Here is a 15,520-nt window from a genome sequence, read left to right as displayed (position 1 = left end):
TCTAATAGTGCATCTTGAAGGCCATTTGCTAAATGGCTTAGTAAGGTTTCTATGTCACTCTTGGGCTTAGAAGTGAAATAAGTTGGTTGCTATTATCCAGTATATCAGTGACACAGGTGAGGAATGAAATCGGTGTGAATGTGACTGACAACAAATTCCTTTCTTAGCATGTGCTATAAAACTTGTGTAGTATTAATTCTTTTAATGAAAGGAATCAGTTTTGAGTAACCAGTCATGACCAATCCATGGTCTTCTCTTGCAGGCAAATAAACACTGCTCTCAGAATGTCTCATACATTTTGTGTGTATTTATTTATTTATTCTTTCATCACCAAAAGCTCTGTATGTTGTATTGCAAGGTGTGATGGTACAAGTTGCCAGAAGACAATTAGTAATTACGGAATAATCTTGAGGTTGCACTTCTCAGTGATAAGGGATGCCTAAACCTCTGACTTTCAGGGTGTTGAGCTAAGTTGAGTAGCTGGCTTTCAGTTCAAGTATTGCTGATCTTTCTGATTAGGTCATGCCTGTTGTATATACCTTAAGTCACACAACCAGATTTTTTTGGGGTAGAAAGCAAATAGCAGATTCTGATCTCTTGCAGTTGTCCATGCATATGACTTAATTTTTAGTTTTGCAAGGAAAAAGAATGGGAGTTGAGGTTTTGTCCAAGAATCTTACTCAGAGGATTGACTTTTGGTGTATGCTAATTGTACAGTTAATTTTGACAGTCTTTGCTACTGTTTAAGGAAATAGATCTTGTTCTGGTAAATTGGTTTTCATTTTAACCAGAAATTAATTTTCTTCCTCTGTTCCCCACAATGGTTATTTGAGAAGTAGTTACATTTCAATACTTTGCTTTTCTGTTCAGTACAATTACTACTCATGTAGTGTTACAGCTTCAGAGTGGTGTAAGAGTGGCATGCTTCCATGTGGGTTTGAATGTTTTGGATATAAATTCTGTAGCAATCTGCCTTTTCTGAAGTTCCTTCAGTGGAAAATAGTTTAAAGAAGTTTGTTTTAAATATTTTGACTTGATTACTGCACTTTGCAGAGATCTAGTGTCTTGTTATTCGCTATTTGAGCATAGTAAGACAGTTCTAATTTGTACTTCTGTTGCCTATGCAAAATATGACTTTTTTTTCTGAAATTAGACACAATGATTTTGCTGAGATCCACAGATCTACTGCAGTACACAAATTTGTAAGAATACAAATACGTTTGTATTTTTAGCAAATACATTTCAGTTTAAAAAGGATGCATGTGTTATTTTTCTCTTTGTTTTCTAACTCCTTATTCTCATCCCAAGATTTTAATTAAGGGCAAAGGTTATGCTGTGTCTTTTCAGTGCTCAGGCTTCTGTAGGCAAATCAGTGTGAAAATAAAATGCAAATATTCTTAATCTAGTGTCTTGTGTCTCCCTGTGTGTATTTAGATGTAAAATACAAGCTCCAGAATTTTAGTTTAGAAGTTGGTGGAGAAATTTAATAGCTGGCTAAAATTTGAAAATAATTTGGATTTTTTTTCTTTGTATTTAAATAAGATATTGGTGTATTTACATTTATTAAGAGTTTGAATGCTGCAAGCTGGTATTTCTTTCCTTAGAAGCTTGAAGTTTTTTAATTAGCTGTTACTGAGAAACAAATACTAGATTATATGATTTAGACTGACTAATCTGGAATGCATGTGGCAGAAAATGGATTTTTTTTTTTGTTCTGTAAACCCTTCATTTTATTTTGTTCCACCAGTATACTTTCATTATTTCCTGTTGTTTTGAAGAGAACTCTCAAATGACTGGTTGGTGGCAGCACTGCATAGCTGCCCCTGGTGCTGGCTGCTGAGTTTGGTCTGTGTTGTGTGCATTGTTGTGCTCACTTTGGTGCTTGTGTAGTGAAGTGTGATCCTAGCAGAGAAGGTAGGAAGATTTGCTGCTTTTTATAGGCCGTTTTTCAGCTCCTGCATCTCTCAGATACTGCAGAAATCTGTGCAGTTTTTAAGTACCATCATCTTCTGCTTGAACTTAAGTGCTTGTGAGCACAGGAGTGCAAAACAGCAGTGGAATTGAAAGAGAACTTTGTGTGTGCCAGCAGTTTTTTTCAGAGTAAAACTTCAGCTAGAACTTGGGTCAGGCAGTCTGGTGAAGACTGGCCCTTGGAGACATTGGTCCCTTCTGTTTATGCAGACAGTTTGTGTTTGCTCATAGAGGTATACACTCATACCATAAGAGGTGTTTTTAACCCTGCCATACTTGATCCTAATTGTTAAAAATCAGTGTTGGCAGGATAAACTTGCAAGAAGTCAGGAACTGATAACTACAGTTATTCTTGGACATAACTGTTAAACAATTCTGAGGAAACGAGTAAGGAATGGAAGTCAGTAACTGATTTTTACATTGTTTTGAAAGTTAAATCTTACTGTTTGTTCCTATTAGATGTGTATAAAAACTGTGAGGGGAGAGGGGAAATGAGTTGATCAAAATGTCCAAGAAAATATTTTGTCGTTTCAAAACAGTAATGTGAAGTTGGAAGTTCTTCATAATTGTTTGGAGTGATAATTTGCGTTTGACTCTTACAGCTTCACCTTTCTGTTTCTTTTCTTTCATCATACTGAGACATCAGTAAGATGGACTGAACATAAATGGGCCAGACCACTAAAGTGTGGTTTAGAATCGAGCTTTTGATAGTAACCAGAGGAATCAAAGGGTATAATAAGACAAATGCAAGCGGTCCTTGTTCCAGCAGTCTCCCCAGTTTCTCTCTCTGGCCTTTGTGATTCTGGTTTTTTTATTTTATTATTTACTAGTTTATTATATTTATTTAAAATAGAATATTTATTATATTATTTATTATTTTTATTTATTTACTGTTTTCTGGCAGTAATTGAGCTCCAGGGGTCTTATTGGGGAGAATGGAAAGAGCAGGTGAATTATTGTGTACATTTTCCAGGAAATTCATGTGTGGTGCCACAGCAATTCTAGATTTGCACAGTGCAGCTGTGCAGTTTGTTATCATTGGTTTCACATTCAAACCTTCACATTCAGGTTTGGATTCCTTATATTGAAAATACTTATGCCATGATTTGTTCCTGGTGGAGCAGCACTGATTGAGCCTTTGGTAGTTGTAATCTCTTAACTGAGTATTTAATATTTCAGTAGCTTGTCCTTAACACTCTCACTTAAAGGAGACAGGGTATGATGCTGAAAACAAGGTTGTGGAAAAGATAGGTTTAATATAACCACTTCATAGAGCATGGCCTTTTGTCCTGCTTCACCTTTCTATGATTTTTTTACTTTCAGATTAGCTGCCTGCAGCTTCCTCTCTTTGTTTCCTTAAGTAAAAGTATTTTGTGGAAGTATTCAGTATGTAAACATGGATAGTTGGTTTTCATATCTACATTTAATGAAAACCATGCATCATTTATGTTGAAACTGATGGTACAGTGTGGTAATATATGGGAAGCTCTCTGAAACTTCGAGAGAGAGACTCTGATTTAAAAAAAGGAAAGGAAAAAAGGCATAGTAAACACAGATTTTTGACTTCTCATGTCTTCTTTTATGCAATCAAGTGAATTTATCAGGCTAGAAATACAATGAAACACTTAAAATTCAAACTCCTCTGGATAGCCTGCCTCAACAGATAGGTACTGGGTTTGTTGGCTAATATGAGACAAGAAAATTGCATCAAGAAAATTAATGACTTCTGCTGTATTTTTTGCAAGATTTTTTGCAGTTACAACATAAGCAGCTATATTGTATTATTTTAGATGTATTTCCCCAGCAAAAGCTTACTGATTTTTATAGACTGTTGTAGATTAACCTGAGGCTTAGGCCAAAAATAATCCACAAGATTCATTCAGTATTTTAAGTGTGGTTTGTAAGATCTACATAATGGTAATCTGGACAAGAGGCCAAGTTTATGTATTAGAAAAAAAATCTAAATATAGAGCCATTTTTCTTTGAGCCCAGTGGTAGTTTAATCCTAAGAAGGATCTGAGAAGTCTTTTTTTGCTTCTAACATAGATTTTGTCTTTTATAGCAATTCTATTTACTAATTTTGATTACTAGGAAGAAAACTGCAAAAGCAAATTAAAAACTTTCATTGGCAGCCCCATATTAATTGATCTATTGAAACCTTTTCTTTCCTGTAATCATTACATGAAGGTGAATTTTTGAGTCTCTTCTATCATACTTTGAGATGTATTTGTTAGTTTCAAGGAATTGAAGGTAACTGCAGGTAGTGCAATGGAAACATCTTTCTTTGTATAACTTTTTCAAATACTTGCTCACCTAGATTTGAAGGATACTTTGTTTAGGTCAAGTTTTGGGGCTTTTTTGGTCAGAATTACAAAATACTCTTAATTGTTAACTGCATGAGCAAGTTTTTGTATAGCGATTAGTTGATTGCTTTCATACTACTTTTCCAAGCTGTAGTTCTTACTTGAATTACAGAATGAATTTGAAATAATTTGATTAGTGAATTCGATCACATGGAGAAATCACCTCAACAAACACGCTGGCATTTAAAAAAACAGTAAGTTTCTTTCAGTTAAGGAAGATCCACATAATTCCTTGGAGCTTGTATTCCAGAAGCTTTCATATGCACAGCTCATGCCAGTTCCTAGAAGAGTTGAGCTAATTTGAAAGACTTCACAGTGATTTGAATGTTGAGGCAAAACCTTGGTTTTTCCTTTTTTTGATCAATGTAATGAGCAAAGTGGTTTGCTTCGTCAGACTTCAAATGGAAAAAGCAAAAAAGCAGAAAATGAAAGAAAGCCTTTACCTTTTTTATTGTAGTATGATTAGAGGGACAGAGTGATGTGTTATTACTAGGTTTATCTGATTACTTATTGACCTCTTCTTACCAATGGAAGATCATCTTTCTGTTAAGGAAATGGTCTTATTGCCTTTTATGAATTTCCATTCTCCATTTTCTAAGACCTGTCAAGGCCTTTGGAATTAACAACATAGCTGCATTGTGGAATATACTTATGAAAACTTGCCCTAGCAATGGGAAATGCCAGCAGATAAGTTGTGACATGTGGAGTGTGTTGAGAATTCACTGGTCAAATGGTAGTTGAACCAGTGCACTTCATCATACCTAGAACTGGGAGGGACAGTGGTTAGAAAGAGGATCATTTGGTGTGGCTTTTCATTGTCATGCACTGTTCCATATTTCTCAGCTTCAAGCAGGTAACTTTCAGAAGGTTTCACTTGGTCTTTAAAATAACTATGGTTTCTTTCTCCATCTTTTCATGTTACCTCTTAATATTTAGATGTTCAAGTGACAATGTAAAATCTCAGCTTCTAACCTAAAGGGTTTTAAATATATGTGAAAATTTATTTTAAGTGTAAATGGAAATGTTTATTTTTAACTTATGTGGGAGTATTTTATTTTTACCAAGAAGCTTGGTTTTGTTTCATATTACAATGGAAGTGGGGGTTTGTGCCTCTTAAGTATTGGGGACACTGTTGAAAATAGTTTTGATACAACAGCAGTAGAAGTCTAGATATAGCTGTGAAATCAAAACTCATAGTCTTTGCAATTTTGGAAAATCTGTGATTGAACCGTGGAAAAAGCTCCTAGTGTTATTAATTTACGACTTGTGACTGCCTTGGACAGCTATTAGAATGAAAGACGTAAGATCAGTAATTTAAAGAGAATGAGGTTAGAAAGGACCATGAAACATTGTCTAGTCCATCCCACAAGTCAGGGCTGTGCTGGCTGCAGGTTAACAGCTTCTGAGAAATGCTGTCAGCAGTTGGTGCTATAAAGGTACCTAAGGAGCTTCAGAACAAAACATTGTGATTTCAGCTTAAATCTGCAAAACATGAGATTCCCAGAATGCGTGTTGCAAACCTCAAGGTAATAATTGTCATAACTTCCAATTCTGGCTTGGAAGAGTGAGGATTTTACTGACCCTGAAGGCAGTCGGTGCAGGGCAGTGAATCAGAATTTCTGGTGGGTTTCAGTGACGTAGTGACACAGGATAAGGCACTTGTTTGGCACGGACAAGGAAGGACTGGTGCCTGGGATCACTGCTGCCTTGTCTCATACTGCTCTTCCATCTGGGCTCTTTTGCTCTACATCATGTAATTATTTCTGGACGTAGTAGCATGTGGAGAAAATTCCTGGTTGAAATACTCAATTTATTTAATGGACAGAGATTGTTCCATTGACTGCATTAGACCAACACTGTTATTTTTACGGTTAGGGAATAAACCATTAAATAATCTCCTTAAAACAAGGATTGCATTATGCTGCTTCTTTCCTCTGGAATATAGGTCATTATATTTTTGAGTGATGATACAGTTTGGTAACTTGGCTGGTGGTTGGTTTCAATTTGAATGCTCCCTGCAAGCATCATGTAGCAATGACAAAAAAAGCAACTTGGGTTTGCCAAACTCCAGCTTTGAAAAATTTCAAACTCTTATTTGCTACTTTATATTTTCCAAAGTTAAAAATTAATTATTGGCTGCAGAAATTAAAATGTTACTTTTCAGTTGGTGTCAGGGAAGCCGTGTGAAAGTGTACTAGAGTTGCTTTATCCTCGAGGCAGGATGAGCTACTGCTTTAATGAGTAAACCTGTTTGCCAGAATTTGATGTATAAAGTGTGGTTTGTTGGTTTATTTTTGTTTTTAATATGATAAATGTAATGACTGGTAACATCTCTGTAGAGTAGCTAAAGAACACTTATCTCTTATACTCTTTGGAAGGGAGTAAATAGAGAGGACAAAGGTTTTTCTCTTAAAGTGGCTGAAAATAAAATGTATTTCCTTAGGTTGGTTAAAAACTAATTGGATTCGCTTACATCAGGTATACTTTTAATCATTTTAATCATCATGAATCAGTCTGTGACAGCAAGAGGCAAGTGTGCTTGTGTGCTCTGTGGTCCTACTCATGTCTCTTCTGCCTGTAGACAAATCTTAGGCCGGAAAATTTGTTTAAATAATTGTTCAAAATAATGCCATCAACTTTTTTTTTAACTTTGTTTTGTTTAATGTGTAGCTTGTTATCCATGACTCCTGCTTGCTCAAACTGTACAAGTAAACAGAAAGAAGCCCCCAGTTTGCTGGGAGGCTGCCTTTATAGCCAGGAGCTTTCCTGACATGCTTTCACTTACCTGGAATTTCATCTAGTGCTCATGATGCTTCTGCCACCAAATATGTACATTTTAGGGGTTGAGATCAGGGGTTTGTTTGTTTTTTCAGTTTGCCTCGCTTGAGTCATGCTCCAGCTCAGTACTAACCATATGCCCACCATTCCTCTGCAAGGGTTCTTCACCTTGGTGGTTTTAACTTTAAGCTAAATAAAAGCAGTATTTTTTCCCTCAAGCAACTCCACACTATGACTGTGTAATGTTTAGGTGGTTCAGTGGGTTATGTGTGACACAGAGATTCAAGTCAGGAAAGCTGGTTCTCTCCTTTCCAGTAAATGTCTCAGTATTCACACTGAGGCTGCTTATCATTTATTTGAGGAGATATGTTTGTACGTTTTTGAAGGAGAACAGACATTTTCTTGTTTGTGTAATTCTCTTTTGATTCTGTTTTCCTTAAATTGCTGTTCTTTGGCTATGAGATTGAAGTGTAAAAAGAATCTGGAAAAACCTCTGTATCTAGGCACCCAGTACAACAATTCCAGATAGTTTGCCATCATGAACAGACTAATTATTTGCTTTTGGCTACATAATGGAGGTTTGCTTTCTCAGAGGAGACAGTGTTGCCAAAATAAGTCAGTGGTTATTTTCTAGTTGTGGGGTTTTTTCTTTATTTTTTCTGGGTTTGTTTTGTTTTGTTGTTGTGCTTTTTAATTCGGAAAGATTTTTGTTCTTAACAATGCTTTCCTGGAAATAAAAAGGATTTTTTATGTACATATATGTATGTGTTTAAAATATAGTGATACAGCTCTGTTGCTTATTAAGTTGATTTTATTCTTGGGAAATAGTAAGCCAAATAAATGGTTGGTTATTTTTTCCATTATTGCTTTACATAGTGTTTCACTGCCAGAGATAAGACTGGGAAACAATTTATGGGTAATACAACAGTTTTTAGTATGAGCACAGAGACAGTTTCTCATAGAAAGATTACACAAAGAGAAGTTGAGATTAAAGTTGAAATTAAAATTGTGGTCCTGTTGTGGTCTGTGAGATTTACACAGACTGATTTTATGACACCTAAATTTTTCTTCTGCAAATGCCACTCAGCAGAGAAGATGGTTTTGGGGCAGCTGGTAAGCTGTACTGCCTCAACATAGAGAATCATATGAAATTTTATCAGGCTGTTTAGTCTTTCAGTGAAGAAGCATTGAAAAGGTAAAGCTCTGTGCTTTACAGGGTTGCAGCACTTCTGGCTTTCTGGGGAAGGTGTCCCCCATTAAAGGTAGGGAGCTTGTGGGGTAGGAGCCAGGGTAATGTAGAGTTTTGATACATTTCTGAAAAGAAGATGTTGTGGCTGAGACCCGTGGTTATGTGTTTGTATGTGTGGAACTGTTCATGTCCTGTTCCCTGAGGGGCAAGTTAGAGAGTCACCACACCACTAATCTGGACATTTGAGTCATGCAGTGATTGCAAGGCCAGTAAGTTTAATGCTCATTTTTCTGTCATACATTGTATCCTGTAGCTCAAAAAAGGAAATTAACTATGCCTTTTGGTGTGTATTTCTACTTCAGACTTAAATTAGCAGAAGATGAATTTCTGCATAGCTCTATTGGACCTTCCTCTTCACAAAGGTCCCAGAGATTCTCTTGGGGAACCATAGTTCTGAAAATAGGTATCTTATTTCCCTAGTTTTTTGGTATTTTTTTTTTCAGTTTGAAATTGTCAGGCAAACTGTATGGCTTTGAAGCCTGCCTTTAATACAAGCCTGTTTTTAATGCAGGATGATTTTGTTTCTCTGCTTTAAAAAGTATGAATTAGCCTGCTCTTGATTGTCTTCTTTTGAGCAGGTAAGAAACTTCCTTTTGAAACATGTTTCTTGTTGCTCACTGAAAATAGGTCAACATTTATCTTCCTTAATTGCTGTCTTCTCATAGCTCTACATTTTCTAATTTTTTTGGTACTTATAGTGCTGAAGCAAAAGATTTTTTTATTTTTCTTTCCACACACCAACAGTAGAACTAGAGCAGTAACTTTGAAATATTTGCTGAACACAAAGTGGAAGTAAATACAAAAAAGTCTGGTAACTACTTCAGAAGACTGATTAATTTATGTTTGCATGTGATGTTTTTGCAAGTCTGGATTCAGTGTGAATACATGGAAGAGTTATGGAGGGAAGGAATCAGAGCGTTTCTATCCTGTGTCACTTGCTCTAATTCAGTGCTGAATCCCCCTGGATTTTCTAGAATCCCTGTTCTTCACCTTCTCTTGCTCTTTAATCACTTAGGCTACTTTACAAAGGCAGCTGTAGTGAACTTGGGATGCCTCTCTGGAATGAAGCTGCTGGGTTTGAGCCTTCCACAGCTTAGTACTGTACATATGTGAAGGTAAGTTCTGATCACTGGTCCCAAAACTGTCCAAGTAGTATGGCTTAGTTACCTTTTATCCAGGACTTTGTATAAGCAAAACACTGATGTAAATCAGAGAGGTCTGGCTTGACCAAATCTACATAATAAAGCTCACAAGAAAAGCAACATTTGTTTTGCAGTCCTTTTGTTGTCCCTGTGGCTTAAAATATATTTTGGAGCAAGATCCACACACCATACCACACCTCCATACACACTCTCTCTTAAAACTATGTCTGAATAATTTCTTTTTATCTCAAAAGTTCTTTGGTCTTAAAATCTGACAGAAGACCTTTTCTGAAAGTCTTATTTAAAAAAAAATAATTATTTCATCAAGTAGGTTTTCTGAGTAATTTCCTCCCGTGTGTTTGTTCCTGACTTTGTGTGTGTGTGTGATACTGCTCACCAAGTATGGGGGGACAATACCTTCTCTATAGGAATGAGCACAACTGTTCAATGTAGCTCCTGTAGCAATGACTTCTTCACAGTAGCAGTACACACTTCCCAGTGTTCCCTACTGTGAAGAGAACTTTGACATCAGATTTTGTTGTCATCTTTTGGAAGGTATTGTTGGAGAAGCTGCTCTAACTCCTGGCACTGAGGATTTGGGAAGGAACCATCTGATCTAAGGTTTCAATCTTTGGATCAGCTTTGGCAGAACAGAGAGCTTATTTTTTCATTTGGAACTGAACTCCACCAGCAGTTTAAACTAAGGAACTGGACTTGGAGCTGAGGCAGCTGAAGTGCATTGGATTTTCTCTTTGCTGTCCCTGACTGCCAGCTCCTCGCTGCTGGTTGCTGCCCTCCCAGATTTAAACTGGTAAAGCAAATGCTAAACCTCATTCCTTAGGATCCTGAGCCAGCATTCAGCTGTTGAGGTCATCAGGGAGTAAACCTGATGTGATTGTGGACTGAACAACTGTCTGTATGTTCTGACTAATGCAATCAGCAATAAATTCTTACATTCTTAACTTGAAACTTTTCATAAAAAAGGACAATTTAAAAAATGAGATGCTTGAATTTAGTAGTAGGATTCTGTTCCTAGATTTTGTTCATGTGTAGTAGGTCAACTGTAATTTTTTCTTTACATTTGTAGGAAAAGGGAGGTTTGAAGTGCATAATTTGGTAATGAGTAAAAAGAGGACTAGAGCCAGTGACACAAGGGAAATGAGAGTGACCATCCACTGACTGCAGGTGACTGGAAAGTCCAGAACACGTGTGTTTCTCTTTTTGTCACTAAAGAATAAAAAAACTTCTTCAGATGTTTTTCCCTTCCTCAAATAACATTAATGCATGATTCTTTTAGAGAGGTTTTTATTATTTTTACTGCTTTTCCTCAAAAGCACTTAACTGAAGCATTAGGTCATGTGTCTTTATAATGAAAACACAAATTTTTTCTCTTTAGGTAGCTTACTACTTAAGGTGGTGTAAATCTCAGTAATCTTCATGACAATCACAGCTATACTCTTGAGTAAAGTTCATATCAGAGTTTAAATTGTTTTGTTTGAAGAAATGACTTGTTCCTGATTTTTGGTGCTTAGTTTGTCTCTGGCATTTTTGGTCAAAGACTGATCATAAAATATGGTGTATAAAGATTTTCCTGAATGCCTGATCTGCTTGTGTTTGTGTTTTATTGCCAAACTGAAGCTAAAATGGCTTTGTTTGTACTGCAGTGGGAAAGGGGAAGACTGACAGTAGGTTGGATTAGTCTGTAATGAAGGGCTGGAATTAGGGGCTCTGGAGTGCTAATTTATCCAGGTAATATAGTTATGTATAGAAAAAGGTGTGTGTCTGCACTGGTGGTTTGAGCTGGTTGTAAAGGCAAGCTTGGAGTACACTCTTAAACACATTAAAGGCCTTGTAACTCAAAAGTAGTTGCAAGAATGTGTGTGGCATGATTTGAAGGAATCTGACCTGAATAAGGAGCTCCTCACAATCATCTCATGTTTATAATTTTTTCTTTACTTTTGGGTTAATGTTTAGGAAGTAGAAATTCTCTTAAGCTCCCTTTACCCATGTGGGGGAAGAATATGTATTTAGTGTGTCAATATGCTGCTGTATTTGCATGATCCTAATTTTCTTTGGCTTTTCAAATGGTACATTTTCCCTCGTTTTATTGTTGAAATCCTGCTACAGAAAACATTTCATAGTTCATATGGTGCCTCTTGGCTCTTACTTCCTTGCAGAAAGAATAACTGGTGATAACCTAATGTTAGCAATCTCTATTTGACTTGGATGATAAATAAAGTAGGACCATCTTACTTTGGAGTTTCTGTGTTACTTTCCTATAAGTAAGCTCAAAAATTAAACTTAAATAGACTAAAACACAAAAAACTGTCAAAATAGGATGTCTTGTGATCCCTCTTTGTGCAGATATGCTGGAAGTGGTGGTTGAGGCTTCATTTTTGTCATCATCGGGTCCAGCAATAAGAGAGGTAGAGTGGGAGGAAGAGGGGCCTCTGACAGCCAGGACCTTTGCTCCTGATGTGGCTGACAGTCACCTCTACTGTTTTCTTCAGTGCTGATGTCACTGCAAAGATAATGATTCTTCAGGATATGCTGTATTTGGGGACCATAACTTACAGCCTTTCATTGCCTTCAAAGAGTTCTGTAATTGTTAACCTTTACTTTCATATAGAGGATTTACTTTGAAATTAGTATTTTGAACTAGACTTGCTGTTTATTGCAACAAGCTCTTCAGCACTGTTTTTACACCACTTGTTAAAAAATACACGGAGTTAATAAACGTTTTGTAACATACTTAAACTCTTGCCTGGTAAAACCTTGGCTTTCTCTTGCCAAGAAAATCTTTAAAGCAAAGATGCTTTTTAAAAAATAGAAATAAAACCTATTGCAGCAGTGAGTCCATTATGTAGGCTGGGTGGAACTCAGCTTACTTTATTTGTCAGGAAAATACTCTTGCTTGTGAGTTCATGGTTGGTCTGGAGATACAAAAGGTGTCAGAATGAGTGAAATTGCTCATCCAAATTTCTAGCCACTCTCTAAATATTACAGCTGTTGTGTAGAGGCTTTTTTTATAAGGTGATTTCTAATGAGTTTTATGCTGTACAAGTCAGTTGTCTAAAGAGCTTGAATTCTTTTTTCTGGAATTCCTACATATAATACCCTCACTAGGCTGATGGGTAAAGCTTGGTTTTACCAACACCTAGGTTGGTGGCTTGGTTAGGGAGAGGGAGAGGCTTTTTGAGGAGTTGCATGTAAGTTATGCCAAGCCAGGTCTTTGAAAGTGCAAAACATATTGACTGTAGTTTCAAAAATTATAGAAAAGACTACAGTATTGAAAGTTGTCTAGTTCCCACATTTGCTTTTTTTTTTGGCTTGAAATTGCAAAACTTTCTCTTCCCTCTAACATCATAACTAACACCTGTTTGAAATGGTGGAGAACATGCATGTCTTAGTTCTTTTGTGTGCTGTTTTTCTGGTTCCCTATAGCTAGACCTAAGTCAACATTCTTCTCTTGATCACTGGGTGGTTGAAATTGGAAGAGAAGCAAGTGTAGCACAGATCTGCTTTTTGGTGCTGCTGGGAAGGGCAGGGTGAAGCTTAATCTCTTCTTGTTCCTGGTCACAGCAGATGTGGGTTGAGCTGTCCCTCCTTGGGCACTTTCCAGCCTTGCAAAGGTGACAGTCACAGGTTTTTCCCCCTGTGCTGTCTGTGACACACCTGAACTCTGAGTCTTAAGCACATTATATCCCAGCTCTCAGCCAGAGCAGTATTTTTCAGGAAATTGGAATGGAAGTACACCATATGTAGAAGTGCATGATCTTTATAAAGTTTATAAAGTCTGAAAATATGTTTTCCCTTCTTTGACACAGAAAATATAAAAATAGATGATTTTAAAATACAGAAGGTGTAAGATTCAGCTCTTCATTCTCCAAGGAAGGAGGGAAGACTCATTCTGAGTTAATGTAGGTCATTCTATCTTTATTTGGTAGATACCTACAATAGGTGTCCTCATGCTGGCATGCTTGGAATGTTTCAGCTCTTGAATGTTTCAGCTCAGTATTTTTATATGAACTTGTAAGGTATAGGCTGACCATTATTTTGCCCTTTTTCTTTGTTTCTAGATTTATTTTTTTTCTTGTGCAGACATGGGAAAACTTGTTCTTGGTTGCCATAATATTTGTAGTTTCTTTGTGGCTTGTGTTTATATATTTTTAAATATGTGGTTAATTTTAACTAGTGTGGGTGGTATCTGGGAAATAAGGTGAAAAGGATCTGATTGTGGTTTAGTGTCACTTTTGAGTTCATCACTTATAGATATAAAAGATAACAAAAGCTCCTAACATTCTAAATGTAGATTGCTAAATATTGTTTTTATGTGGAGAGCATACACTTGGTATGTAGGTTTTGGGAAATTAGTCTTCAGGTAATCTGTATCTTCACATGACCTTTGTGACATTCTGGGTAAGGAAAATACCTGTATGAGGGAGAACCAAGGGCACAAATTAGGGAGGCAGAGGAAGCAGACCCTACCTTAAATAAATTTACTCTGAGATTAAAAGCAGTGAAAGTCAAAGCTCTGGGGTGAACCTCTTCATCTGTTATCTATATGCATAGATAACAGGTGCTGCTGTTAAATCGTAGTATTTTTAAACACCAACCTAAAATCGTAAGATTCCTTATATTAATGAAACCAGAGTTTGATAAATACATTATAATACAGTAGTATAATTTAAAGTATTATATTATTCAATACTAACTTAATATTATACGTATTTAACATAGTGTATACAGCTTCTAAACTAATTTTCTTTTTCTTTTTTCGTTATTTGGTTCTGGTGGCAGGAGGAGAATACTGACCTGAGATGGAAGTCAAAACATCATTTAGCAAACCCAGCAGGATTCCTGAAACCGTATCCACATTAATTAATGAAGAGTTTGTCTTGGTTCATCAGAAATCTGAGGATGCCTCTGGAAATGATGAAAAGCCACAGCTAAAGGTTTGCTATGCCTTTACTTTTAAATGTGCAGCACGGTTTGTATTGATGAAAAGAGTGCATAATTGGTGCATGCTTGAGGAGAGTCTTAAGCTGTAGTTTTTATCTTTGCTGTCTGCCAGTGAAATTAACAGCTTGGATTAAACAAATCTATCCAAAAGTGGCAGTTCAGGGTTTTTTTTAATAACTTCTTTGGGGGTTAGCTTTGTTTTATTCTGTGGATCTATACATTAGTAAAGGACTTTGCAAAGAATGAGGTTTGATTTAAAGCTTAATATTCTTCATTGAGGGATCAGAGACTGTTATCTTAAAAGCATGTAATTAGAATGTATAGGAATCGATTGCACAGTGTCTTGGACTGTAGTTTCTAATTTAGTTTTCCTGCTTAGTGCTACTTTAAGCATGAGTAAGACTTTTTTTAAAAGCTTTCTACCTCTGAATAGCAGAATATTTTAGCACTTGGGTGACAGCTGATTAATTAAATACAAATTTCGCCATTTGAGCTGTAGTAGCTGATGTATTGGCTTTGGTCTGCTTGGAACTATAGGAATTTGTTCCCCCCTGAAATGGCCTAGTCTGGCTTTGCAGTACTCTTTGGCAGTTATTTACAGCTGATAATTTCTGTCTGTATTAGACATTATCTGCTTCTTTAGTCTGGAAAGGGGCTGGTGAAATGGCAGCAGAATCTATGATGCAGCTTTGGCCATGGTTTTCTTTTGTCTGAAAAGCTGGTACTTGTGAAAGTTACTATTTTTCTTTTAGGGAGTGTGTATCTCCAATTTTTTTTTTCATTTCCTTAGGCTTGCACCACTCTAATGTGTGGGAAAATTGGTGAAGCAACTGAAATGTACTGGATATGACTAAGAAAGTAAAATTTTCTTTAAGACTAATTATAACAAAGTCTTTTGATCTCTAGTCTGAATGGAGGTTCTAAATACACAAACCTATTATTCTAAGAAAAGTCTGTAGTTTTTTGATGGATGGTTTTTGGATTAGCAATGACAACATGTGCATTTTATGTAAGGGGATGTTACACTGGATTATATTTGATTCATTTTTTTTGAG

General features: G+C 36.3%; 1 protein-coding gene across 2 annotated transcripts in view; it reads left to right on the top strand.

Annotated features, from left to right (window-relative positions):
- Positions 1 to 9,408: 9,408 nt before the first annotated feature.
- Positions 9,409 to 15,520, top strand: part of RABGAP1L (RAB GTPase activating protein 1 like) — a 226,527-nt gene continuing 220,415 nt past the window's right edge. For both annotated transcript variants that reach the window (XM_088060662.1, XM_088060661.1), the window contains exons 1-2: positions 9,409 to 9,476; positions 14,304 to 14,458. In XM_088060662.1, the coding sequence (XP_087916788.1) occupies positions 14,324 to 14,458 (135 nt within the window). In that variant the 5' untranslated portion in view covers positions 9,409 to 9,476; positions 14,304 to 14,323. The remainder of the gene's footprint in view (positions 9,477 to 14,303; positions 14,459 to 15,520) is intronic.

This window comes from Pseudopodoces humilis, chromosome 10 (assembly GCF_049639895.1).
Source record: "Pseudopodoces humilis isolate 2021_Gansu_Grassland_sample_001 chromosome 10, ASM4963989v1, whole genome shotgun sequence".
NCBI classification, from domain to species: domain Eukaryota; kingdom Metazoa; phylum Chordata; class Aves; order Passeriformes; family Paridae; genus Pseudopodoces; species Pseudopodoces humilis.
This window is presented reverse-complemented; position numbering and strand designations above follow the sequence as displayed.